General features: G+C 40.7%; 1 protein-coding gene across 4 annotated transcripts in view; it reads left to right on the forward strand.

The window, feature by feature from the left end:
* The window catches only part of NHS (NHS actin remodeling regulator), a 337548-nt gene that overhangs the window by 296994 nt on the left and 15141 nt on the right, over positions 1–25413 (forward strand). For 2 of the 4 annotated variants that reach the window (XM_074967524.1, XM_074967543.1), the window contains exons 2-4: positions 5344–5496; positions 11709–11842; positions 21570–21632. In XM_074967524.1, coding sequence (XP_074823625.1) covers positions 5344–5496; positions 11709–11842; positions 21570–21632 — 350 coding nt within the window. Of the gene's footprint in view, positions 1–5343; positions 5497–11708; positions 11843–21569; positions 21633–22027; positions 22400–25413 lie in introns of those variants that run through there. The other 2 variants (XM_074967533.1, XM_074967554.1) reach the window with 2 other exon arrangements.

Raw genomic sequence — 25413 nt, forward strand, 5'->3', positions numbered from 1 at the left:
GCAGAGATGAGAATGGAACCAAGGTTTCTTGAGGCCCAGCCCAGTGATCTTTAACCACAAAATTGTTCTCCCCTTGTTTGTTTAGTTGTTTATTTTAGTGCAGACAGTAGGTTCAGCTCTGGGCACAAAATGAAACCGTCGCTGCCTTAAAGAGCTTACAGGAAAAGGCCCCAGTTCTGCAGCTGCACCCACTAGCTTGGACTTGCAGCCTTTGTACACAGCTCCCAATCAATGTGTCAGCCAGTGGACATAAGGGTCTGTGCTAACAGATGTGATTGCAGGACCAGAGCCTAAAAGACAAAAAAAAAAAAAGCATAAAAGAGGAGAGCAGATGTACTGGGAAACCCAGGAACTTTTTAATGATATTAAATCATTTCTGTGGGCATTGTGCAAAAAGCTATGACTTATTTGTTCTAGTGGGCTAGATCCTTAGCTGGACTAAATCAAAATGGCTCCAGTAGAACTAGTGAAGATACATTGATTTACAGTAGCTGAGGATGTGGTCCAGTATGTTTGAAGCTTCTTAGCATCATATCCTTTGAGAATGAACCATGTGTTTATTCTCTAATGTAATACTATATTTAGCTCGCGTAGGTTTACCTGATAGAGAATGATTATTGTGGAAGGGGTAGCAGAGTAGGGAGAGAATGCAGGCAGTTTACATGTAAAATACCATGAATGCCTATAGCACTGCATAGTTAATACATAACACAATTGTACTCAACATTTTTATTTTAAAACCTTCGTGGAACACATTCAGCCAAACTCTGCTCATCTTACTGCTATACAATTGCCACTAAAGCCCAGGGGAGTTCTGCATGAGTGAAGATTTGCAGGATCTGTCGCATTGTAATGAAATATACATGAACATTTTATTAGTAGGTAAAACTCTCCATTTCTTTAGGGCCACCACACAAAGTTACATGAGCTGGAGTCCAGGCAACTATTCTGGAGATGGGAAGGGGCGGCTTGTGCCTGCCGTTTTATTTGTGTCTGCCGTCATACATTCTGTGATAATGAACATCCACTAACCCCAGTGCTATAAAGAATGTTTACCACAATTACAATGATTGCCAACATTTATACATTTTTTTCCCATGGATAATTCTGCAAATATGCCTTGAGTGGTGGATAGAGTGATGGACTGGGTTTCAAGAGACCTGGCTACAATTCCCACCTCAGTCACAGACTTTCTGTGTGACCTCGAGGAAGTCACTTAATCCACCCCAGGTCTCAGTTCCCTGTCTGTAAAATGGGGGTAAGCCTTCCCTATCTCAAAGGGGTAAACTCCATTAGTCATTGTGAGCGGTTCAGATTCTTCAGTGATGAGAGTCATACAAGTAGATAGATAGACCAGCCACCAAGGGTTGCATATGCTTTCTGGTGATATTTGTTATTTATAATATTCATAATGGAATAAGTATGGCTTCAAAACTAATATTTAAAGGCAAATCACTACCCCCAAAACATCTGCCACGACCATGTTCATTCTCAGCCCCATGTAGTATATTGCATTGGGATGTTACAATACACAGTGGCGATTTGTCACAAGGACGCAACACTGCAAAAAACACTGGAAACCATGGGAAGTCTTGCTTTGTAAAGATGCATATTAAACCAGAGATAGGAGAACCCCACAATGCTCAGACTTTAGGATTAGTTTAGGTGAGTATCCTACAGCTTGGGCATTTGCCTGGACCTCAAGAGGGCTCCCACCATGCCCTGCAACCCTCCCCATAACTGACACCCCTGCTCAAAGGCTTTGGGTGACCTTTGTCATCACTGGGGGAGTTTAGATAGCCTGCCAACTCCCTCCATTATGTTTGTCCAGGCTGGCTCTAGGTTTTCTTCCCTTGCAGCTTCTTCCCCTTTTCTCCCCCTCTCCTGTGGTTCCGCCTTTCCAATACTTCCCTCTGGGATTTGCCCTTCCTCTCTCCATACAGAAAAAAAACAACCATATACTTTCAATCTGAACAATTATTGTTTTTAGAGTAAGGAAAACAAAACAAAAATAAAGTCTCCATGAGAGAGCATAGTGTGTGCCTTCTTTGTAACATGCTGCTTCAGCTCTCCCTCATAAAATGGCAACTCGCCCTTGCAAATATCAGATTCCTAAAACATGGAAAGATGCAGTGCATGGGAAAACCAAAATATACAACATGCTTTTTCCAACCCTTCCACTCTCCTACACCATGTTGTCCCTTCCTTCCACTCCTGTTTCATGGTGGCTTTCTCTTAGCACTGTGGTATGCCTATTCTCTTTATTATTATTTATTATTTTGTATTACAAAAGTGGCTAGGAACCAACGAAGTATAGAACTTCATTGTGCTAAGCACTGTACAAACTTATAGTAAGGGACAGTCCCTGCCCCAAAGAACTTAAAATCTTAAATAGATAAGACAAAGAGTAGGGGAAAAGGACAGAACATACAAGCAGAGTCAAGGATGTGGTGATTTGCAAATGTCATGTTAATCCCCTCAACCCTTGAGGGAGGACTTTAGCTGCTGCTTTTGAGGACTGGACTGGGACTGAGGCAGCCTATGGTGCTAGCTGTCTCCTCCTCTTCCCAGCTCATCCTGTTTCTCCTCCAGATGGTAGGAGCTAGGAAGCAGAGCAATGGCAAGGATGCACGTAAAGCTGTCAGTGGCGCAGATGCTGGATGCCCATAGGCAGTATCCTTGAGAAATGGAAGGAGAAAACCACAGCCAAAATTGCAGATATCTGGGACACCCAGTGGAATCCAAGAATATCCTGGAAATTTTGTAACCATTAGCCAAAACCTGCAGTTCTTACTCAAACAAATTCTTCAGGATATGTCTTTTTGCTATTACCTGCAGAGTAAGCAGGGGGTAAGCAGAATGGATAGGAAGCCAAGAGCTTTCATTGTCTGCAGATATCAGTTTCCCACGTGTATTCCTTGTTACAATTGGGAAGGAGTATCACTTGGTATTGAACTGCAACCTTGTCAACAGTATGGGTGGGAGAACCACTAAGCACAAATGCAGGTGGTCAAGAACCAAACTGAGCCCAGTCCTTTGAGGAGGCCAGGTCTCTGTTCCTGCCACCATATCAGACAGACATTCTGAGGTGTCCCTAACTTTGAGCAGGAGGAGCTTAAAGAACTTTGGACACTGCTAGCTGATCAGTCCCCACTGAATGCTATCACTGAACAACTGAATGAATGACTGGATTTCTTTCCTACCCCTGCTGTTTTTGGGAATGGCTTCCTCTCAAGAACTGTGGGGTGTGACCTGGTCTCCTGTGAGACTGACAGCAATGGGGTCACTGAACTGAACCATTTGCCAGAGAGTGCTGTGTATCAGTGTTCTTTTTGAAAAAGACCAGGGGAGAAGAAGAAAGGGATTTGATGCGTTTATGATTACAAGTACTGTCTGGATCTGCCCTGACTCTGAGATCCATGGCTAGGAGGACTTCACGGCTCCATATTTGTGTAGTGAAAACCAACCTCTCTGACCGCCCTGTATGTGCACACACATTGCATAGTGTTGAGAGTACTGTGACTTTTACCCTGTGACCAGAGTCGTTACTATGACTCCTTAGTTTTATGGGAGAAACCTGAGGTCATTGAGTAACTGCCAAAGAGAAATAATCAGAAAGTCTGGATCTTATGCAGGCAATTAGTGTTGGAGCTTATAAAAAAAGCAGTAAAGAGATATGGATGTAAAAAAAATATTTTTTACACGAGTTGTTGAATGTAGTGATACAAATCTGCTCTGTTGGCCACCGTAGAACTGCAGAATTCATATTGGCTTACTTATTTATTTTGTCCCTTGTAAAACTAGTGACTTAATACACTAAAGGTAAACTTGGCTCCCCTGGGCCCACATGTTTCTGAGAAATTCTGTCCTTCCTTAATGTGTAGCTGGTTCATGCAACTTTCAGAGGAAGTCCTTTGAGATTTCTGGGCAGAGCAATTGAAATTTTTAGTCCCTCAAGAGTCAATGCCTATTAAAAAGTACCTTTTCTGAAAGGTAGCATTTGAATTTGCTTAGCGGGCTCATCTGGTAATCTGTCTTCATGCAGTGAGCTAACAACCCGTGTTGTAAGATAGTGAGGATACAGCATATTATAGTGAGACAGCATTGTCTAGTAATTAGAGTGGGTGATTGAGAGCTAACTGGTGGGTTCTTTTTTCTACTCTGCCGCTGATTCAATAGGTGACCTTGAGCACATTACTTGACCTCATTGTGCCTCAGTTTTGCCATTTGAAAGTGGAGATGATAATGTTTAAGGCTACGTTTTAGTCACAGGTATTTTTAGTAAAAGTCAACAAAAATTCACAGCCTGTGATCTGTCCATGACTTGTACTATATGCCCCTGACTAAATCTTGGGGAGGGGAGCGGCCCAGGGGGGATGTCGTGGGTGCTTGGGGGGGCAGTGTGGCTGCTTAGGGGGGCCAGGTCTTGTGCTGGTGGGGGGGCCTCGTCGCGTGGCCCAAAACCCCTGCCGGTGCTGGGCAGTGGTGGCACATGGCCCAGGACCTGCACTGGTGCTGGAGGGAGGGGGTTGACGGGGCTGGCAGGCTCCCCACCCAGCTCCGCACCTCCCGGAAGTGGCAACATCCCTCAACTCCTAGGTGGAGGTGCAGCCACGCAGCTCTGTATGCTGCCTTCTCCCTGAGCGCTGGCTCTGCAGCTCCCATTGGCTGGGAACTGTGGCCAATGAAAGCTGTTGGGGCAGTGCCTGCGGGTGGAGGCAGCGCACAGAGCCTGCTGGCTGTGCCTACCCCTAGGAGCCGAGGGATATCACCGCTTCTGGGGAGCTCCCTCTGTAAGCACTGCCCAGAGCCCTCACCCCCTTCCACGCCCCAAGCCTCCGCCCTGAGCCCCCCCCCCACCCAAACTCCTGCTGCTGGGGGGTGGGGGCGGTGGCCTGAGACTGCGACAGCAGCGGCTGGTGCGGCTGCCCATTGCAGAAGTCACAGAGGTCACAGAAAGACCCAAAGTTCGTGACTTCCATGACCTCCGTGACAGACTCGCAGCCTTAATAATGATACTTGCCTCTTAGATATCTAACATATATACACACACATCTAGCATATATAACACAGAGATATAATGTATAGATAATTATACTTAGTTTTTTCTCTAAAGCCCTGTGTGACCTACAGAGGAAAGGTGTATATACATGCTAAGTGGTGGTGTTATGTAGAAGAATAGTGGTCCCTATCACCAGATAGGAGGAGACGTGGCGTGACTCCTTCAGCACCCCCCTTTTTAGCAGTAACTTACCTTCCAAGTATGATGCCTAGCTTACTATTTCAGATAAGCTGCATGTAACAGTGGGTAAATGTCCTATTCTCTTGTTTTTGATTCTATAGCTGTCTCTAACCTGGATGCAGAGAGTAAACTGAGTGTGTACTACCGAGCACCTTGGCATCAGCAAAGAAATATTTTCCACCCCTCAACCAGACCACCCTGTGTGGAGGAGCTGCACCGCCACGCCAAACAGAACCTGCGAGCCTTGCGTAGAGGTAACCACTTCCACAGTCCTCCCTCACTTTACCCACACTAGTGAATAAAGATGAAAAACAGGAAGCCACGCTAAGCAGGGTTTGTCCCTTGTTTTGCTTCTTTATTATGTAGAAAAGATCCAAAACATTTTTAAAAAATCCAGGGTACACGCACATTTTAAATACTGAGTGCAGTTCTGATTACCCCATCTAAAAAAAATATTTTAGAATTGGAAAAGATACAGAGAATAGCAACAAAATGATTTGGGGTATGGAACAGCTTTCAGGCAAGGAGACATTTAAAAAGACTGCTTAGAAAAGAGACAACTAAGGGGGAATGTGAGAGAGGTCCAAAGAATCATGAATGGTGTGGAGAAAGTGAATAGGGAAATGTTTACCCCTTCATGTAACACAAGAACCAGAGGTCATCCAGTGAAATTAATAGGCAGCAGGTTTAAAACAAACATGAAGAAGTACATCTTCACACAACGCACAGTCAACCTGTGGAACTCATTCCCAGATGATGTTGTGAAGGCCAAAATCAGTGAGTTCAAAAAAGAATTAGATAAGTTAAGAGATGTTAAGAGTAACAAGAAGGGTTTCTTCAGGTATGTTGGCAACAAGAAGAAAGCCAAGGAAAGTGTGGGCCCCTTATTGAAGGAGGGAGGCAACCTAGTGACAGAGGATGTGGAAAAAGCTAATGTACTCAATGCTTTTTTTGCCTCTGTCTTCACGAACAAGGTCAGCTCCCAGACTGCTGCGCTGGGCATCACAGCATGGGGAGTAGGTGGCCAGCCCTCTGTGGAGAAAGAGGTGGTTAGGGACTATTTAGAAAAGCTGGACATGCACAAGTCCATGGGGCCGGACGCGTTGCATCCGAGAGTGCTAAAGGAATTGGCGGGTGTGATTGCGGAGCCATTGGCCATTATCTTTGAAAACTCGTGGCGAACGGGGGAAGTCCCGGATGACTGGAAAAAGGCTAATGTAGTGCCAATCTTTAAAAAAGAGAAGAAGGAGGATCCTGGGAACTACAGGCCAGTCAGTCTCACCTCAGTCCCCGGAAAAATCATGGAGCAGGTCCTCAAGGAATCAATCCTGAAGCACTTACACGAGAGGAAAGTGATCAGGAACAGTCAGCATGGATTCACCAAGGGAAGGTCATGCCTGACTAATCTAATCGCCTTCTATGATGAGATTACTGGTTCTGTGGATGAAGGGAAAGCAGTGGATGAATTGTTTCTTGACTTTAGCAAAGCTTTTGACACGGTCTCCCACAGTATTCTTGTCAGCAAGTTAAAGAAGTATGGGCTGGATGAATGCACTATAAGGTGGGTAGAAAGTTGGCTAGATTGTCGGGCTCAACGGGTAGTGATCAATGGCTCCATGTCTAGTTGGCAGCCGGTGTCAAGTGGAGTGCCCCAAGGGTCGGTTTTGTTCAATATCTTTATAAATGATCTGGAGGATGGTGTGGATTGCACTCTCAGCAAATTTGCGGATGATACTAAACTAGGAGGAGTGGTAGATACTCTGGAGGGCAGGGATAGGATACAGAGGGACCTAGACAAATTGGAGGATTGGGCCAAAAGAAATCTGATGAGGTTCAACAAGGATAAGTGCAGGGCCTTGCACTTAGGACGGAAGAACCCAATGCACTGCTACAGACTAGGGACCGAATGGCTAGGCAGCAGTTCTGCAGAAAAGGACCTAGGGGTGACAGTGGACGAGAAGCTGGATATGAGTCAACAGTGTGCCCTTGTTGCCAAGAAGGCCAATGGCATTTTGGGATGTATAAGTAGGGGCATAGCCAGCAGATCGAGGGACGTGATCGTTCCCCTCTATTCGACATTGGTGAGGCCTCATCTGGAGTACTGTGTCCAGTTTTGGGCCCCGCACTACAAGAAGGATGTGGATAAATTGGAGAGAGTCCAGCAAAGGGCAACAAAAATGATTAGGGTTCTGGAACACATGACTTATGAGGAGAGGCTGAGGGAACTGGGATTGTTTAGTCTGCAGAAGAGAAGAATGAGGGGGGATTTGATAGCTGCTTTCAACTACCTGAGAGGTGGTTCCAAAGAGGATGATTCTAGGCTATTCTCAGTGGTAGAAGAGGACAGGACAAGGAGTAATGGTCTCAAGTTGCAGCGGGGGAGGTTTAGGTTGGATATTAGGAAAAACTTTTTCACTACGAGGGTGGCGAAACACTGCAATGCGTTACCTAGGGAGGTGGTAGAATCTCCTTCCTTAGAAGTTTTTAAGGTCAGGCTTGACAAAGCCCTGGCTGGGATGATTTAATTGGGGATCGGTCCTGCTTTGAGCAGGGGGTTGGACTAGATGACCTCCTGAGGTCCCTTCCAACCCTGATATTCTATGATTCTATAAGTTCATGGAGAATAGGTCCATAAATGGCTATTAGCCAAGATCGTCCAGGACACAACCCTATGCTCTGAGCGTCCCTAAACTTCTGACTGCCAGAAGCTGGGACTGGATGACAGGGGATGGAACACTCAATAAATTGCCGTGTTTTGTTCCTTCCCTCTGAAGCATCTGGCACGGCCACTGTAAGAGGAAAGGATACTGGGCTAGATGGACCATTGATCTGACCTAGTATGGCTGTTCTGATGTAATATTTAATATAAAAAACAAGCAGAAGAAACAATCACCTTTTTTGTGCAGGTCACCTTTAAAGTGTTCAGCAGCAGCCTTCCTTAGGTGAAGTAGATTTGCATCAATATCAATAATTCTCTTAGTCATTTGTTGTTGTTGTTAATGATAATAATTGATTGATCAAATTTGTTAACCTCATCTTAACTGGATAAAATGTTACAATTAATTACCACATTTTGACCTCTCTGCAGGTTTTAAACTCAGCAACTAACTGTGGGGGCAGTATGTCTTAATAGCACTGCAAAGAGCCATAAAAAGGAATTGCAATCATTGTAGCACTAAAATTAGAATGAAACTGTGCGGGGGTGGGTTCCTTAGCCAATCAGCATAGCAAGTGTCCTAGCATCAGGATAATCTGCTTCTGCCATCTTGTGGACAGGAGAATTTCTGTTAACCAAAGCATAACGGCAGTGGAGAGAAATGGGTAATGGTGTTAAATAACAGTTGTGCTTTGACAATGTACTATCCTCCGTATTTAATATTAACTCTGCAGCGTTAGCACAGAGTTTGTCATACGTTGTCATATTTTATTTTCTCTGTATTTTTATATTGTAAAATGCAAATATACTCTGAAAAGCTCACCTAAAAGTAGCATCATACTTCCTATATCAAATTCGCATTATTTACAAGTAGAGATATTTTTAACTGCCAGTGCTTCAAACCCAGTGTTAGATCAGAAAAACAAGTTACGTTCTCCTTGCCTCACTCATCAAATGCCAGTAACAAAGACTATGCTGTTGGCACTTAGCTGACAATGTTGTTGAGAAAGCATTCGGTGAAAAAGAATCCAGCTTGCGCTTCCATTGGTTCTGCATGCTAACAGTAATGGAACTACTTCTATCTTGGCATCAAGAACAGAGGGAGAGAAAAGACAGAACCATTCCCCTGTCTCACATGGACTCCCAGAAGATTTTGAAGAAGCTTGAGTTTGGGCATGGATTGATGCTGGAGAGACTTTAACACTAGAGCTTTCTAGGCAATGAAAGACTCTGCAGAGCTTGAAATTTTCTTGGAACTGAGAGAGACTAGTATAGCTGGTGCCTTGAAGACAGACACCTCAGTTCTGGGACAAGTCTTTGCCTCAGCATCCATCTCCCTGGTGCCAATCAAGCAGTCAGAACCCGATGCAGCTGTGGAACCAGGGAACGAAATCCTCGCCTGGAATGTTCTTTCTTATTTCTCCTCACTGCACCTATTGATAGACTCAATACTCTATTATACTACTTAATGTTTCTAGGCAAAAGAAGCTCCCAGCTCCCATTGGAAGTTAGGCCTTGGGTCCAAAGCATCTCAGTGTTGGCCTCACTACCATTTGGGATGTAATTTAAATCCCGTTCTGGGAGACCTCGGCTCATTAGCCTCTGACGTAGTGTCTTTTAGGAGAGTGAACCTTCCACTGGCCTGTGGCCCCAGTGGATACTCTTTTGTCTTGGACATTTGCACCATGGCAGGGTCAATGATGACTCCACCTTATCCTTACAGTGCATGTAATACTTAGCTTATGGAAGCCTTTCAGAATTGCATTCAGTCTTCAAAGGAGATGATAGCTGCACTTTATCCTCCATGGACTTGCCTACTGATCTTTTTCTCTTTTGATTTTGTTTGTATTTAAGACAAAAACAAATTACAGGTAGGAAATTTTCAGATTTTTGGGTGATGACAATAAATCATGTTTTTTTTCCAGTTATTTACAATTCTTGATCTTTGAGTCTCCGGCTTTCAGTTTTGCTCTGTTTCTTCTTAGCTTTATGTAAGAGGTGGAAATACATCTGCATGTTTACGGGCACTTTCTCTCTTTACCAATGGGGAGATCATCTTCAGCAACCATTATCTGGATTTTAATTATGTTTCTAGGGGAGCAGTCTCCTGTGATCTGCATTATGGGGGCTGGATGTGTGGGAATGACCTAGGAGGGTTTCTGTCTTTGAATCGTAGAAATGTAGGACTGGAAGAGACCTCGATAGGTCAACTGGTCAAGTCCCCTGCACTGAGGCAGAACTTAAATCTAGACATGCATCTGACAAAGAGGGTACTCACCCATGAAAGCTTATGCTCCAATATGTCTGTTAGTCTATAAGGTGCCACAGGACTCTTTGCCGCTTTTACAGATCCAGACTAACACGGCTACCCCTCTGATACTTAAATCTAAACTATTCCTGATAGGTGATTATCTAACCTGTTCTTAAAAATCTCTCATGTGGGAGATTCCACAACCTCCCTAGGTAATTCATTCCAGTGCTTTACTACCCTTATAATTTGGAAGTTTTTCCTACTGTCTGACCAAAATCTCCCTTGCTGCAATTTAAGCCCATTACTTCTTGTCCCGTGCTTAGTGGTTAAGGAGAACTATTTATCACCTTCTTCTTTATAACAACCTTCTACATATTTGAAGACTGTTATCATGTCCCCACTCAGTCCTCTCTTCTTCAGACTAAACAAATCCATTTTTTTCAATCTGTCTTCGTAGATCATATTTTCTAGACCTTTAATCATTTTTGGTGTTCTCCACTGGACTTTCTCTAAATTTGTCCACATCTTTCCCAAACTGTCATGCCCAGAACTGGACACAATACTCCAGTTGAGGCCTTATCAGTGCTGAATAGAGTGGAAGAATGACTTCTCATGTCTTGCTTACAACACCCCTGCTAATACATCCCAGAATGATGTTTGCTTTTTGTGAAACAGTATCACTTTGTTGACTCATATTTAGTTTATGATCCACTATAGCCCCCACATCCTTTTCTGCAGTACTCCTTCCTAGGCAGTCGTTTCCCATTATGTATTTGTGCAATTGATTATTCCTTCCTAAGTGGAAGGAATTTTGCATTTGTCCTTATTGAATTTCATCCTTTTTACTTCAGACCATTTCTCCAGTTTGTCAAGATCATTTTGAATTCTGATCATGTCCTCCAAAGTGCTTGCAACCCCTCCCAGCTTGGTATCTTCTGCAAACTTTATAAATGTACCCCCTTGCCATTATCTAAACCATTTATGAAGATATTGAATAGAACCAGACCCAGGACAGATCTTTTAGTTGGGATTTGAGTTGCTGATGTTCCAAAGAGTATATGATCTATTTTGTTTAAAGATATGAGCCGAGCCAGTTCTGGGTTTTAGTTTTGTAAAACCTCATCAGTCAAAAAGGTCTGGGTACTTTGCCTTGGAAGGGGATTTTAATGGGGTATGTGGGGAACTTTATACACATTTAGTGACAATTACATGTATAGCATAAAAAACGAAGTTACCCTGTGTCCTTACTGTCTGACTCTTTGTCTACCAACTCTTCTGTTTCATCCGCTAATGTAGCTCTCACTTACTGTACCATTAGAATGCAAGCTTCTTGGGGCAAACGCTGTATTTTCCTCTGTTTTTGGAAAGTACCATTCATGGTTTGGGTGCTACTGTAGAAATAATAATAATCATAATAATAATGAGGAAGAAGACCAGCCTGAATGTTTGCTAGAAGATTAAACTTCATTATTTGTATCTGTTTAAATCTCAATAAAGAGATTTTTGTTTAATGCCTCAATCAGAAAAACTGACTTCTAGTTTCTCCATTTTCAAAACAGAACAACGAAACCGGGGTGATAACAGACAGCAGAAAGTCCCAGGGCCCATCTCTGTGGTGGTTCCCCCATTTCCCCCCTTCCCTGCAATCTACAGTCAGAAGAGGAAAGAGATAAAGGACCGTCACTTGCTAACAGTAAGCTTTTCATGCATACTAAAGTTATATATTATTATTGGACCTAATAACGATGCTGTTCATTCATCATCATGCTTAATAATTACCCTATGGATTTCTATAGTTACAATCCAGTTGACATTGGTCTCTGCCTGATCAGTAACAAAACACAGGCTGGTTTCCAGTAAAGATATTATGGGTTACATTTTGAAGATTCCATTAGGAGACAGATGGGCACTTGAGATTTTATCCCCCATACAGGTGCCACAATACCTTCAGGTGTCATTCTTAACTAATGCCTGAGCAAGGTGTAATACTTCCAAGAGGGAACTTAGTGTTGTAATTTGAGTCCTGGAAGTACTATTGCCGAGAACCAGGCATTCTAGAATTTAAATAATGATGGGAGGTAGTGGTACCACTTTACTACCCAAGGTACCTGCAGTTACACACATGCCTACAGAGTATTCATCCATCTCTAGTCACAACTTGCTTTTATTGTTAATGGACTCTCCTCTGCCATTGTACAGTACTGTACATTCAGATACTTTATTGTACCATTGACTTCTGTGAGTACTGTGATTAGCTCAAGAGCCAACAAGTAAAAATGGTAGTGCAATCAATGAAGTTGCATTGATTTACACTACCGGAAGATCTGGCCCAATGCCTGTGTACTGACTAGCCCTTGGCACAAATTTGAAATTAAATTACTGATTTCACAGATCTACCATTGTAAAAGGAATTAGTCTCACCAATATTTTGAGAACTTCACTGTGAGTGAACTTCTCCCCTGTGCTAAGGACCAGTGCAAGTCCCAAATCCCACTTAGGCACCCCAAATCAGGCTTATTGGGACTTAAATAATGCATACACCTTATGTTGGCATCAGCACAGGGATGAATTTCACCATTTGAGTATGTACACAGTATGCAACTGGGCACCTAGACCTATGTCTGTGCCTGGATAAGTGGGTAGCAAGGTATTGTATAGTCACGTACTTAATTTAGCAATAAAATATATACAAATGTAATACAAAAGTGTAGTAATGGGAAAGGGATCTGAGGGTAATGCACACTTCCAACTAGTGGTGAGCTCCGAGTGCCGTGTTCAAATCTGCAGCCAGTTCCAACAAAGTGTTTTGTTTCTTTTCGGAAAACACAAATTGCATTATAAGGTATGGATTAGTTCTGTTTATTTTATTTTTTGACTAAATGGATGTTTTAGATGGCTGTTTTGAAGGAGGCCCCATGGCAGAGGTGAGTCTTAAGGATGCACTTGAACAAGGATGGGAGCCTTGTGAATCAGCTAAGAAAGGACATTCTGGGATTAGGGGCAGCGTAGAAGAAAGGGTGGGGAAGACATTTGCAGGTGAAAGGTGGTGTCATAGGCAGAGCAGAGCAGACAAAAGGGCCAATGAGAGGCAAGGAAGAAAGGTGTCCACAATGATACCAAGTTATGGATCTGAATTGGTTCAATGTAATGATTTGGAAGTATATTGGACGTAAAGTTTCCTTAACTAACGTCAGATGAGGAAAAAAACTTGCCTTTGAAAATGTATGCTCTGTGGTGAAAGGACTGAATTATAGCTGTGTTTGGAAAGTGACTAGTAGATGTAGACTCTACTTTCTTACATGTAATACAAAATAATAATTAATAATGAGCAACAATCTGAGTGAGCTCTGTACTGGCAGAAATTAAGCCATGTTAACTGCAGACGTCTGACACCTTTTTCCCCGTAAAAAAAGAGTCAAGCCTTTTGCGCATCTTGCTTGGGTTTTTTTGAAAACTGCCCAGGCTCAATGTTCCCCGAAGCAGGAGCAAGCAAAAGTTACTGGAGCACTTGATCCTACTGTTAGTTAGCTAGCAATGTCTTGTTTTTACAACTAATTCAAAGCTCTCATCGCACTGATTAGAGCACACTGCATTCATGGGGGAGTTGTAAAAGGAGAGGATGTGGCAAGGCGGTATAGAGTGCACATGAACACAGATACTGCTTGGCAAACACTGACTGAAGATTTGTAAGAGCTACTCAAACAGTGGAGGACTAGTTGAATTTGTCAGTCCTCCCTCCCCCCCGATTTAATGGCATCATTATTAAAGAAAGTTGAAAATACTGTCAGATGTGAGATTTCCCTTTTCAGTGTGTTACATCTGCTGCAATAGGCTTGTTGACTTCTCTGAATTTCTAAATGCTTCTGGGAGCTGATGGATAATTTTAGGCATATTATGCCAATTACTGGTTGCATTGCCTGACCACTAATTAAGTAACAAACTATGATGGCTGAAAGCCACCAGAATTGTCATCCATGGAACAGCAGCATATTCTGTATTTCCCTTCCTTTGCCTTCAAGGAACGTGCTAGTGAAAGAAAAACTAGCTCATGCTGACAAAAAGCCACTTTCAATGCATCTTCAAGGCTGAAAATTCAAGCAATTGGGAATGAGGAAGTTCCAAAAGTTGCAGGCCAAACTTTTCAAACTTGGGTACATTAACATACAGCAAGTGGCCTGATTTTCAGAGGCGATGACTACCTACAGCTTCCATGGATTCCATGGGAGCTGCAGCAGTTCACTACTACTGCAAAACAGCCTATTTACGTAGCTGTCTAACTAGAAAACACAACATAATGTAGGATCATCAAACCTTTTAGTTGTCCAGGGCATGTGTCCAAAATTCAGCTTATTGTCTTACCTTTCCACAAAGCAGAAGTCTAAGTACCACTCATTCTGCCCCACTTGCCTACGAAGAAAACAAAAACAATTTGGGAAAGACACAGACTTGACAGAACAAGGGGATTATTCCTCAGACATGTTCCCATGACAACCCTGCATATAACACCTCCTACTGCAAAAAGAAAAGGAGTACTTGTGGCACCTTAGAGACTAACCAATTTATTTGAGCATAAGCTTTTGAGATGAAGTGAGCTGTAGCTCATGAAAGCTTATGCTCAAATAAATTGGTTAGTCTCTAAGGTGCCACAAGTACTCCTTTTCTTTTTGCGAATACAGACTAACACGGCTGTTACTCTGAAACCTCCTACTACAGCCATTGAAAACTGAGATTCTGTGTCATTGTGACTGCAATTAAGACTTTTGTTTCACATTCTTCAATCTTTTCTTCTTTTTTTCTGGTGCCCCACTCAGTCTAGTGAAGCATGAAGCTCCAGAAGTTCAGAGTTTGAGTTCAGAACCTCGTGATTCTGCAGAATTGGTCTGGAAATCTCATAAGAACAAGTTTTCTCACAGATCTCTGGCTGTTCAACTTCAGGACAGAAATACTTTTCAGAAATGAGGGGAACACTTTCACATTTTGAAATACATGCTGATATATACACAAAGTTCAGTTTAAGCTTGACTGTAAATACAGTCTGGGCAAAGATTCAAGAGACTTCTGTTTTCTGAACTTGCTTGCCCCGTCTTTAGACAAGACCTCAGCTGGAACAAGTAAGGAATGGAAATGACCCATCAGGTTATTTATTCCATCTCTTTGCCATTTCAAAAATATTCCCTGTGGCATGTTCTCCAACGCTTTGTATATACCAGTTTTAAATGACTCAAAGGGAAACTCAAGTCAAACACACCAAGTTTCACAGTTTTGTGTTGGAGCCATGTGAAACCTCAAGGAAATACTAATGGGCTGAAGGATTTTAATCAATCACCTGTGCACTTCCTATGCACAAATGGCATCTACCATTCTTCACAAAAAACCCATCTGTACTATTGAATCTGAAGATTGAATATGTAAAGCAGTAAGTGTAGTACATACAGACCAATGCTATAGGATTATTATTATTACGTGCCTTCGTCTGTTAGCACACCGTGTGTGGTATGACTTCTGTCAGAAAACAAATCTTATTTTTGTATTTACCTTGTCAAAACACTGACGCATTACATTAATCATTAAAGGATTGTCAACATTTTAACAGATCACACTTGTAATGTTCCAAACTAAAATAAACACCCACAAGCAGATAAAACAAAAATTTGTGGAAAGTAAAACATATGGAGATATAAATTCTGAGAGTAGGCAGGTGAGCAAGATTGTGTCTTATAGCAATAAAATGGGAAAAAATAGCATAGTAAGAACTATTGTTTTTATTTTCTCAACCAATATTGCCTGACTACTTGAAAAAGAGACTGCGATGTTACAGAATATTAATGTCTAAATATAATACGCAACCCTTTGTTCAAATCATTGGAAATACACTGATCTTTTACTAGCACCTCTTTTCCTTTTCCCAACAGTGTTAATTATTCTATCAATTAAATCAGTAGTTTTGCTTTTGCTACATAAGACACACAAACGATTTGTTCTGGTCTCTTAAAATTCTGTTATGGGGGAGAATAACATTATTTAGCACTTACACAGTGCTTTACAATTCCAAAGCACTCTACAGAAGTGGTTTAATTTATCCTTGTCACTTGCCTTTGAAGTAGAGAAGTAGTAGTCTCTCCAGTTTACAAATGGGGAAGTTGAGACAAGGAGGTTAAGTGATTCACCCAGTGCCACTTCAAAAAGTCAGTGTTAGAGACAGAATTAGTACTCAAGAGATCCTGGTTTCAGCACTGGTTTCAAACCACTAGTTCACATTTCTCCTACAGCTTATTTCCTAATATATAGATTTTTTTTTCATATTTAAAAGTTATGGAGTCTTATTATTGAAGAGTTATATATTCATTTTGGGTAAAGTAGGCTAGCCTCATGCTGACCCTCTGCACTGGGGTGAATTTCAGCTTTTTAAATTTTATTCATAAGGTCATCCAGAAAGGAAGTTTCCAGCATGGCCTCTCTTTTTGACCTATCCAGTGGTACAGAAATCAGGGCTATAAACAATGCTTAATCCCCTTGTTTGCCTTTTTGTTAGTTCTTGCTCTTAGGGGTCAACAATAATGTTTTTGGAATTATAAATTGTGGCATTGGTCACATTACTGTTAAAGCTTTGTCAGCACTTCCTCTCTTTGCAGGGGTTTGGGAATCAGCCATCAAGATTTCCTGCAGGCTAACATTTAGCATATGCAATTTAAGTGAATTTTTGAACTAATTTTGAGGAAAAAAAATCAGTTTAGCCATTTCTAAATTAAACAAACATACAGGGAATAAAAACTTTCTGCTCTTGAAAACTTTTCTGCACTCGCTAAACAGCTTTGAATAGAGGAACACAAATGAGGTGTTTGCTCGTGGTTTTATATTTCTCCTATAACCTTTTTGCTATGGGTTCCATATCCTCTGTGCAGTCACTTACTTTGAAATGCCAACATTTCCTGGAATACTGTCACTTCAAATGAGGCGTGCGAGGTGCATAATGCAACGTGGACATTGCTTTTTTCACAAGCCTTGCCTTCCTATTTGCAAACCAGAAACAACATTGGAGCCCAAAACTCTTGGGAGGAGAAAAAGGAATCAAGTAGTGATTTGCCACTCCCTATAGACCAGCTGCATTTCCTCCTTCTCATCCCATTACTGGAGCAGGAAATTGAGTTGGTCTATGAATTGCCAAGCTGGCAAGTGCACAACTGCAGGTGGCCTTCATAGTCACTTGCATTGATTAGTTTTAAGGTTTGCATCACCTGGTATGTTATACCGCACAGAAGTGGTTAACGTCAAAGAGATGCTGAAAATAGGAGATGTATATGTGCAATTAAGATTTTTACATGGATAGCCTGATGTTTCAAAGACTTGGCACATTAACAATTACACCCATGAAAAGAGTTGCATTGAAGATGATGGGATCTCTCATAAAAGTAACGGTATTCAAATGTGTCAGTGGTTGCAGCGGAAGTCCCTAAGTAATTAATTACACACTAGACTGGAATGGCTTCAGAAGAATCTTTCTCGTCTAGTGCAGAAAAATGCCTTTAAAAATACTGAATTTGTATTTAACAGATCGACTGTTGCCATCGCTGTTTGTCAACAACACAAATAAAATACACTATGAAAAACTGCCTACATGCAAAATTATCTGACAGACCAGAATGGCCCTGGGTGTTTAATATGATTTCATGACTAATTACATATTTCCCAAGCCAGTTAGAGCTGGTCTTTTGAGTTTGTGAGAGATTTTTTTAAACACAAACCAACCCTCCAGGTATGACCTATTTAAATAATAACATTTTGTTCTCCGATTGACTTCAAATGGATTTTTAGGTGCCCAGCACATCTGAATATCAGGCGTAAGGGGTCTTAAGTTGGGCAGCCCAAAATGACAGCTCCCTAAATCAGTGGTCACACCTTAAAATGTTATCATTAGGGTCCATCATGCAAAGTGCTCAGGATTGGGCCTATAATTTGTCATAGGAAGTAGCATTTGAAAAAGACAGTGTCTGATCTGATTCAATCTGTGGAAAGGAGAGGGAAGTTAATGATGTAAAAGATGCCAGCTTGACAGCCTTGTCTGAAAATCTGTATTTAGCCACAGCACAGATAAAACATTGACAGCAACAGTGCAAAGCTTCCTCAGATTGCCCCACCAAAGTGCCTCACTCTTAATCTGGATGAACCACCTAGAATTGAATGAATAGTGTAGCCTCATGCAAGCTCAGTTCTTGGCCGCTATGCTGAAACTGCCACCACTTGTGGTTTGGTTTGTGTGATGGAGTCTATTGGGAACTGAAATGAGATCACTGACCAGTCATCGGATGGCAAATATTTTCAATTACTACCAAGCTTGCCTGGATTTGAACTGGTCATCCAGGCAGTGCCTTGACTAAGAAAAAAGATGTGTTCTTAACTGGAGTGCCAACTTGAGGTAAAAGCCTAGTGAAGACAAGGCAGTCTGTAGTTTTCACATGAGTTGGCAAGTGGATTTAAGACTAGTCTTTCCCATATCTTTAATACAACCTGCTGACTTGTGTGCAAACTACAGACTGCCTTATCTTCACTCAGATTTAACTAGAGTTAGCTACTTGCATTAAGAACACACCTTTTTTTCCTTGAAGCCAAGGCTTGAGAATGGAAAAGCTGATGTTTAAGTAATACTGTCTTTTAACAAGTTTTTTCTTCAGCCATTTTATTCCTTCTTTCATCTCTATTATTTTTTAAATACCCAGTATTGTGGTGTAGTCATACCAAAGTCTTTCTTTAGAGTTGTATTTCCATGAAAATATTTTCTATTTTCTCATTATTAGACAATCCTAACATTTTTGCTAATAGGATTCTGCCTGCACAAGCACTTCTAATGTAGATTATGGCCTCTTACCTATTAAGTCTTTCAGAAATCCCGTAACATTTCTGTGGGCATTGAGTGCCTTTATCAGTGCTGATAATATTTTAGACCATTAATATGAATACACTGTTATGCTTTGTTGGCATTTTATGGCTGCTTTTAGCATTGGAGCAGAGTTTCTTAATTTTTTTTAATCCATTTAAGGATTTTAAAAAAAAGTCATTCTTGGAAAGTAATTCAGGCATTATGCAGTCTGCATTGAGCAACAAAGCATTATGAATGATTATTTAAAAAAAACAACCCTCCCTATCAGTCATGTTTTTTTAGCCTCTTTCCCACTGTCCCATGCAGGATTGCATTTTCTAGGCATCAATTTCACATAGCCTGCTGAGAATGCTTGTATTATAACAGTAGTTGGGTAGCAAAACCCTACCATTAGAATAAACCAGTTTTTGTTACTGTGGTACTTGGAAAATCATCATTACCATTTCAAACTTCTCGAGGGGGGCTTTATTTTGAAAGGGATCCCTCTCCACTCCTTAGCAAATAAAAACTATTGTAGATACTGGTAGAGAGTTCAGCAGAACATAAATGGCCCATTTGGGAATATTGGTGGCCTTTGAGAGGAGCTAGGGAGCAGGAAGACTGTACCAGTAGCAGCTCCCTAGGACGGACACAGTAATTCTGGGAACACTGGGCTAGTGCAGACACCACTCACTCTTTTATAGGATACAGCATATGCTCCCCTCTAACTGAGGCCATCTTCTCTGTCGAATTTGTGGCCAGAGCCCCAACCTTGCCATTGCTTGTTCCTTTTGGGGAGGCAGATGCTGTTTGGGGTGCAAACATGGAGCAGTCCTTGCACTCATTTTCAGCCTTGGAGCAGAGGCACAAAGTGGGAGAGAAGGAATCCCCATGCTCTCTCCTCTCCCTTGGGCACCACCGTGCTGACAGGCCCCAGGTGGCCCTTTGTTTAACAGCACAAGGATTTCCACATTTAAGAATCTGTCACTCCCGAGAGGTCTGTCTTGATTCAGCACTCTTCTTAGGAACCCTTTGAAATCTTCAGCAGCAAAATTGAATTGCAGGGATAATCTCTACTGCTGTAATTCTGCTCTGGGTCAATTACTGGTGACTGGGCTCGGTGATGAAAGGATAGTATCATCCTTGCATATCTGAAGAGCTAGTGGAAACTTAAATTATTCATATATTATTCTTTTGGTTCCCTTCATAAACCACGAAAGCATTTGTCTGCAGTAGTATCAGACACTGGTCTGTGCAAAAGTCCTGTTTCCTAGCCCCTTTTCCATTTTAAGAGAATTGGTTTGGGACCTAATCTAGATGGCTTACTAGCTATTTTTAATAAATTGGAAGTGGTCTCTGATTTGATTTGCTCCTCCTTTTTTCCATCAGACGTGTGGGCAGCTAATTTTGGAAGTTGCAGTCAGTTTTAGTCCTGCACAAGGAAGCAAGATAATACTGGAGGGGTCTTTGCTGTATAGGTCCTGGGTAGGTGTAGAGGGGGTGATGTTATTTCCATGGAAAGCTGTCTTGGTTCAGTACCAAGAATTAGGACCTGGGAGCCTCAGCACATCTATCTGCTTGCTGTGGAAAAAGAGTTCTCACTCCAGTGGTTCTCACACTGGGTGCATTTCAGTGTCGATCAGGAGGGAAGATGGCCCATAATAGCATTTCTCTTCTGTGAGTGGCCTACAAAATGAGACCAGTTCACAGCCACTATTAACCAAATTGAGAAACACTTGCTAATCAAAGCTTTTTAAGGTTTTCAAGGGCTACATTTTCTTTTTCCTTTTTTTATTTTTTATGTATCATTTTAAAAGACGTCATCGTTCAGTCATAGGTGTTAAAACAAGACACTAATCACAAACAAACCAGGGTCTTGGAGATAAAAAGACATCAAAACATCGTGCAAGTCACCCAAGTCACGTGTAATGTGCTGAACATCTCTATTTACCCTTTAAAGCATTAAGGAAATGCATATAAAGCCAATTGTCCTTTGGCATTCTGACATAACGATTACAGCTTAGGCTGTTTTAATGGTAACATCAAAAAATTGAAATTGATCTACGGAAGATTTAGATATATCATCTTTAGAATCAGCCTTATTTACATCCATTATTTTCAGATGAGCAGATAAATCTTTAACTTAATCATGAAATAAATAATTTACATGTAATTTGGATGAGTACCTTACAAAGTTTTGGCTTAAATCTGTAAGGAATTATTGTGAGCTATAGGTATATAAGGCATTCTGAAGATGATTTTTAACAATAGTCACGCCAGAAGGCTGCCCCAATTTAACTATATTAGTTGCTAAACCAATTTAGCTAAATCAGTACTGTTTTGGGGTGTGGACATGTCTTTATGCGCCAGGTGATGAGATGGGGGTTAATTCAGAGAAAAGGAACCTTTTCAGGAAGGTGAATTTTTCAGCTGGAAATTTAGGTTGTAGTTATAGCTCAATTTAAATCTTATAGCAATTTCTCTAGACAGAATTGATATGCTTTAATCAAAAACATTTTGTGTATGTTTTTAATTTTATCTCTCCCCCCCCATTTCATGTTTATAGTTTAACAGCACCCGCTCGCCTTCCCCCATTGAGTGTTGCCACATGACCCCATGGAGTAGAAAGGTATTGGAAAAACAAGCATTCTTAAACTAACAGCCCTGTCTCATTCATTTTTTCCCTTTCAAACCTCTAACCCTTTCTTTTGCTTGCTTTTCGCTTCTCACTTTGTTGCACTATCTCAAAGAAAACTTTTATATGCTACTCTCCTATCAATAAGGAACAACATTTTTTTCCCCATTTTGGGTAACTGTAATAGGTTTAGTGGACCGCAAGATCATTTCCTCCTATTGACTAGCTTTGAAGGTCTGGATCGAGATGGACTCTATAATGTGGGTGATTGCATTTTATTTTCTTGCAATGTTCAGAATAGACCAATATTTTTCAAAACCATAAGAAACCATCAAAATGATGCCAGAGCAAAAGCATACATTTATTCTCTGGACAGTTGTCATTCCCATTGTTTGCAAACAGTAGTTTTGGCAGACAGTCAGAGCCTGCAGTCAGGTCACTACGCTTTCTTTGTCCAGCAATCCATTGTTATTCAGGGAAGGAATCAGCAACAAAATGGTGTGTGTGTGTGTTTCCCCAATGCCCCAAACTTTTTGGGGGGGAATAAAGGAGGGGGAAGTTACCTAGGAAACAAAGTCTTTTGTGCTTGAAGTTTATATGAGCTACTCACAGTCTGCTGGTGATCAGCACAAAAGCTGAGGAGAGAAAGAAGGCTGCAAAGTTTTACTAAAACCGTATATGGAAAAAAATGCTTTTCTCAAAGGGGGGAAGATACCCTGTCTCCTGAGTTTGTGGGTGTTTTTGCAGATAACATTTATAAGGTAAGTGTCCTGGAATAGTTTAAATAGGCGCATGATCTTAAACACTTTTGGAACTGGTTTGGAAATGTTGTTTGCCAAGCTTTAGATCTTCAACTCCCACAGGATTTGTGGGAACTCTATGAATAGGAATGGCACAAAGATGATAATTAGCATGTGATCGTGTAATATTAGGTAACTACATGCTAAATACTGTGCCAAAGAAAGGGAGAAAAAATTGTTTGTCTTAACCACATAGGTGCACAAAACTAAAACCCTGGAAATATACTGTAAACAACAGCCATAGGCAAGAGCCCCAATAGTTAGCCAGCTGGGAATCTAACACTAAAAAGAAAACCAGACTCAAAAATATTTCACAGTATTTAGAAAAAGACGTAAGCAGATGTCCTGAACTAGTCAAGGACTGATCAGTCACTACAGAGAAGTATATTAACTTCAAAAAGGGGGGAAAGTAGGGCAGACATAGAGTAAGGCATGTGGGTTCCCCCCCCATTTCCAAACAAAATGGAAACAGAGAGAGTCTGAAAATGTGTCTTTAACTGTAAAGTTAGGAGAAAATGTTTTTCACTTATTACTTTATTGTTAGGTGAAACTACAACGGTATTAGAGTTCAGGACCTTTATTCTATTTTAAAACACCTGTTTTTCTTCCATTTAACTGACTTTTCTCTTGCTTATTTGGCTTTCTATACTTCCATATCTATGTTCTGAATTATTTGCATGGTTTCTAAATAATACTTTGAACTTCTTAATAGGGCTGTCGATTAATCGCAGTTAACTCATGTGATTAACTAAAAATATTAATCGTGATTAAAAATATTAATCGTGATTAATTGCAGCTTTAATCGCACTGTTAAACAATAGAATACCAATTGAAATTTATTAAATATTTTTGGATGTTTTTCTACATTTTCAAATATGTTGATTTCAGTTACAACGCAGCGTAATTGACGTGTACAGTGCTCACTTTATATTATTTTTATTACATATTTGCACTGTAAAAATGAAAAATAAATAGTATTTTTCAATTTACCTTGTACAAGTAGTGCAGTGCATTCTCTTTATCATGAAAGTGCAACTTACAAATGAGGATTTTTTTTTTGGTTACATAACTGCACTCAAAAACAAAACAGTGTAAAATTTTAGAGCCTACACGTTCACTCAGTCCTACTTCTTGTTCAGCCAATCACTAAGACAAACAAGTTTGTTTACATTTATGGGAGATAATGCTGCCCTCTTCTTATTTACAATGTCACCTGAAAGTGAGAACAGGCGTTCACATGGCACTTTTGTAGCCGGCATTGCGAGGTATTTACGTGCCAGATATTCTAAACATTTGCGTGCCCCTTCATGCTTCGGCCACCATTCCAGAGGACATGCTTCCATGCTGATGACGCTCATTAAAAAAATAATGCGACTGAATTCCTTGGGAGGAGAATTGTATGTCTCCCACTCTGTTTTACCCGCATTCTGCCATATATTTCATGTTATAGCAGTCTCAGATGATGACCCAGCCCATGTTGTTCGTTTTAAGAACACTTTCACTGCAGATTTGACAAAACACAGAGAAGGTACCATTGTGAGATTTCTAAAGACAGCTACAGCACTCAACCCAAGGTTTAAGAATCTGAAGTGCCTTCCAAAATCTGAGAGGGATGAGGTGTGGAATATCCGTTCAGAAGTCTTCAAAGAGCAACACTCCAATGCGGAAACTACAGAACCCAAACCACCAAAAAAGAAAATCAGCCTTTTACTGGTGGCATCTGACTCAGATGATGAAAATGAACATGCATTGGTCCATACTGCTTTGGATTGTTATTAAGCAGAACCCGTCATCAGCATGGACGCATGTCCCCTGGAATGGTGGTTGAAGCATGAAGGGACATATGAATCTTTAGCACATCTGGCACATAAATATCTTGCGACGCCAGCTGCAACAGTGCCATGCGAACGCCTGTTCTCGCTTTCAGGTGACATTGTAAACAAGAAGTGGGGAGCATTATCTCCCGCAAATGTAAACAAACTTGTTTGTCTGAGCGATTGGCTGAACAAGAAATAGGACTGAGTGGACTTGTAGGCTCTAAAGTTTTACACTCTTTTATTTTTGAATGAAGTTATTTTTTGTACATAATTCTACATTTGTAAGTTCAACTTTCATGATAAACAGATTGGAGTACAGTACTTTTAATGGGGGAATTGAAAAATACTATTTCTTTTATCATTTTTACACTGCAAATATTTGTAATAAAAAATAAATATAAAGTGAGCACTGTACACTTCATATTCTGTGTTGTAATTGAAATCAATATATTTGAAAATGTAGAAAACATTCAAAAATATTTAAATAAATGGTATTCTATTGTTTAACAATTAATTTTTTTAATCGCTTGACAGTCCTAGTTCTTAAGTTAGTTCTTAAGCAGCTAATCCTTTCCTGGTTAATATTTATCTTGACACCAGAATCATCAACACCAGTTAGAGCCAAATGTATAGCTGTAGTTTTTTTGTATCCTTAAATCTGAATGCATTCCTAGCTGATTAGTAAAAGTGAAATTTGTATCTTTTTTTTTCTGAACTAAGGATTGATACTTTGAAAGCTTTGGACCTCTTAATGCATATCTTCAAATTAATGCTTACATGGCGCCAGTTTTCAGTGGTAGTCAATGTACTTGTGTGTACAAAAACTTTGCATGCACATTTACCACAACTTTATGCGAATATACAAAAGTGGCATGCACAAATGGATATTTAAATGCCTAAAATCGGTCATAATTGTGTGCACACTATCAGCAAATGCACATAAATAAAGTGCATGCCTCTTCCCATTAAAAATGTGTCCTATACACATTTAATCTACACTAAAACATTTCCAGTATGTTGAGGTATTTTTGTCTTTTTACTGTATATCATGTATCTGTGGGAACAACAGTCATACCATTGTTTGGAATATCTATAATTCTTCATTGCTCCCCTGTAATCTACCTCTAATCTCTTTCTACTGCTTTGTTTAAAAATTAG

This window comes from Natator depressus, chromosome 1 (assembly GCF_965152275.1).
Source record: "Natator depressus isolate rNatDep1 chromosome 1, rNatDep2.hap1, whole genome shotgun sequence".
In the NCBI taxonomy this organism is placed as follows: Eukaryota; Metazoa; Chordata; order Testudines; family Cheloniidae; genus Natator; species Natator depressus.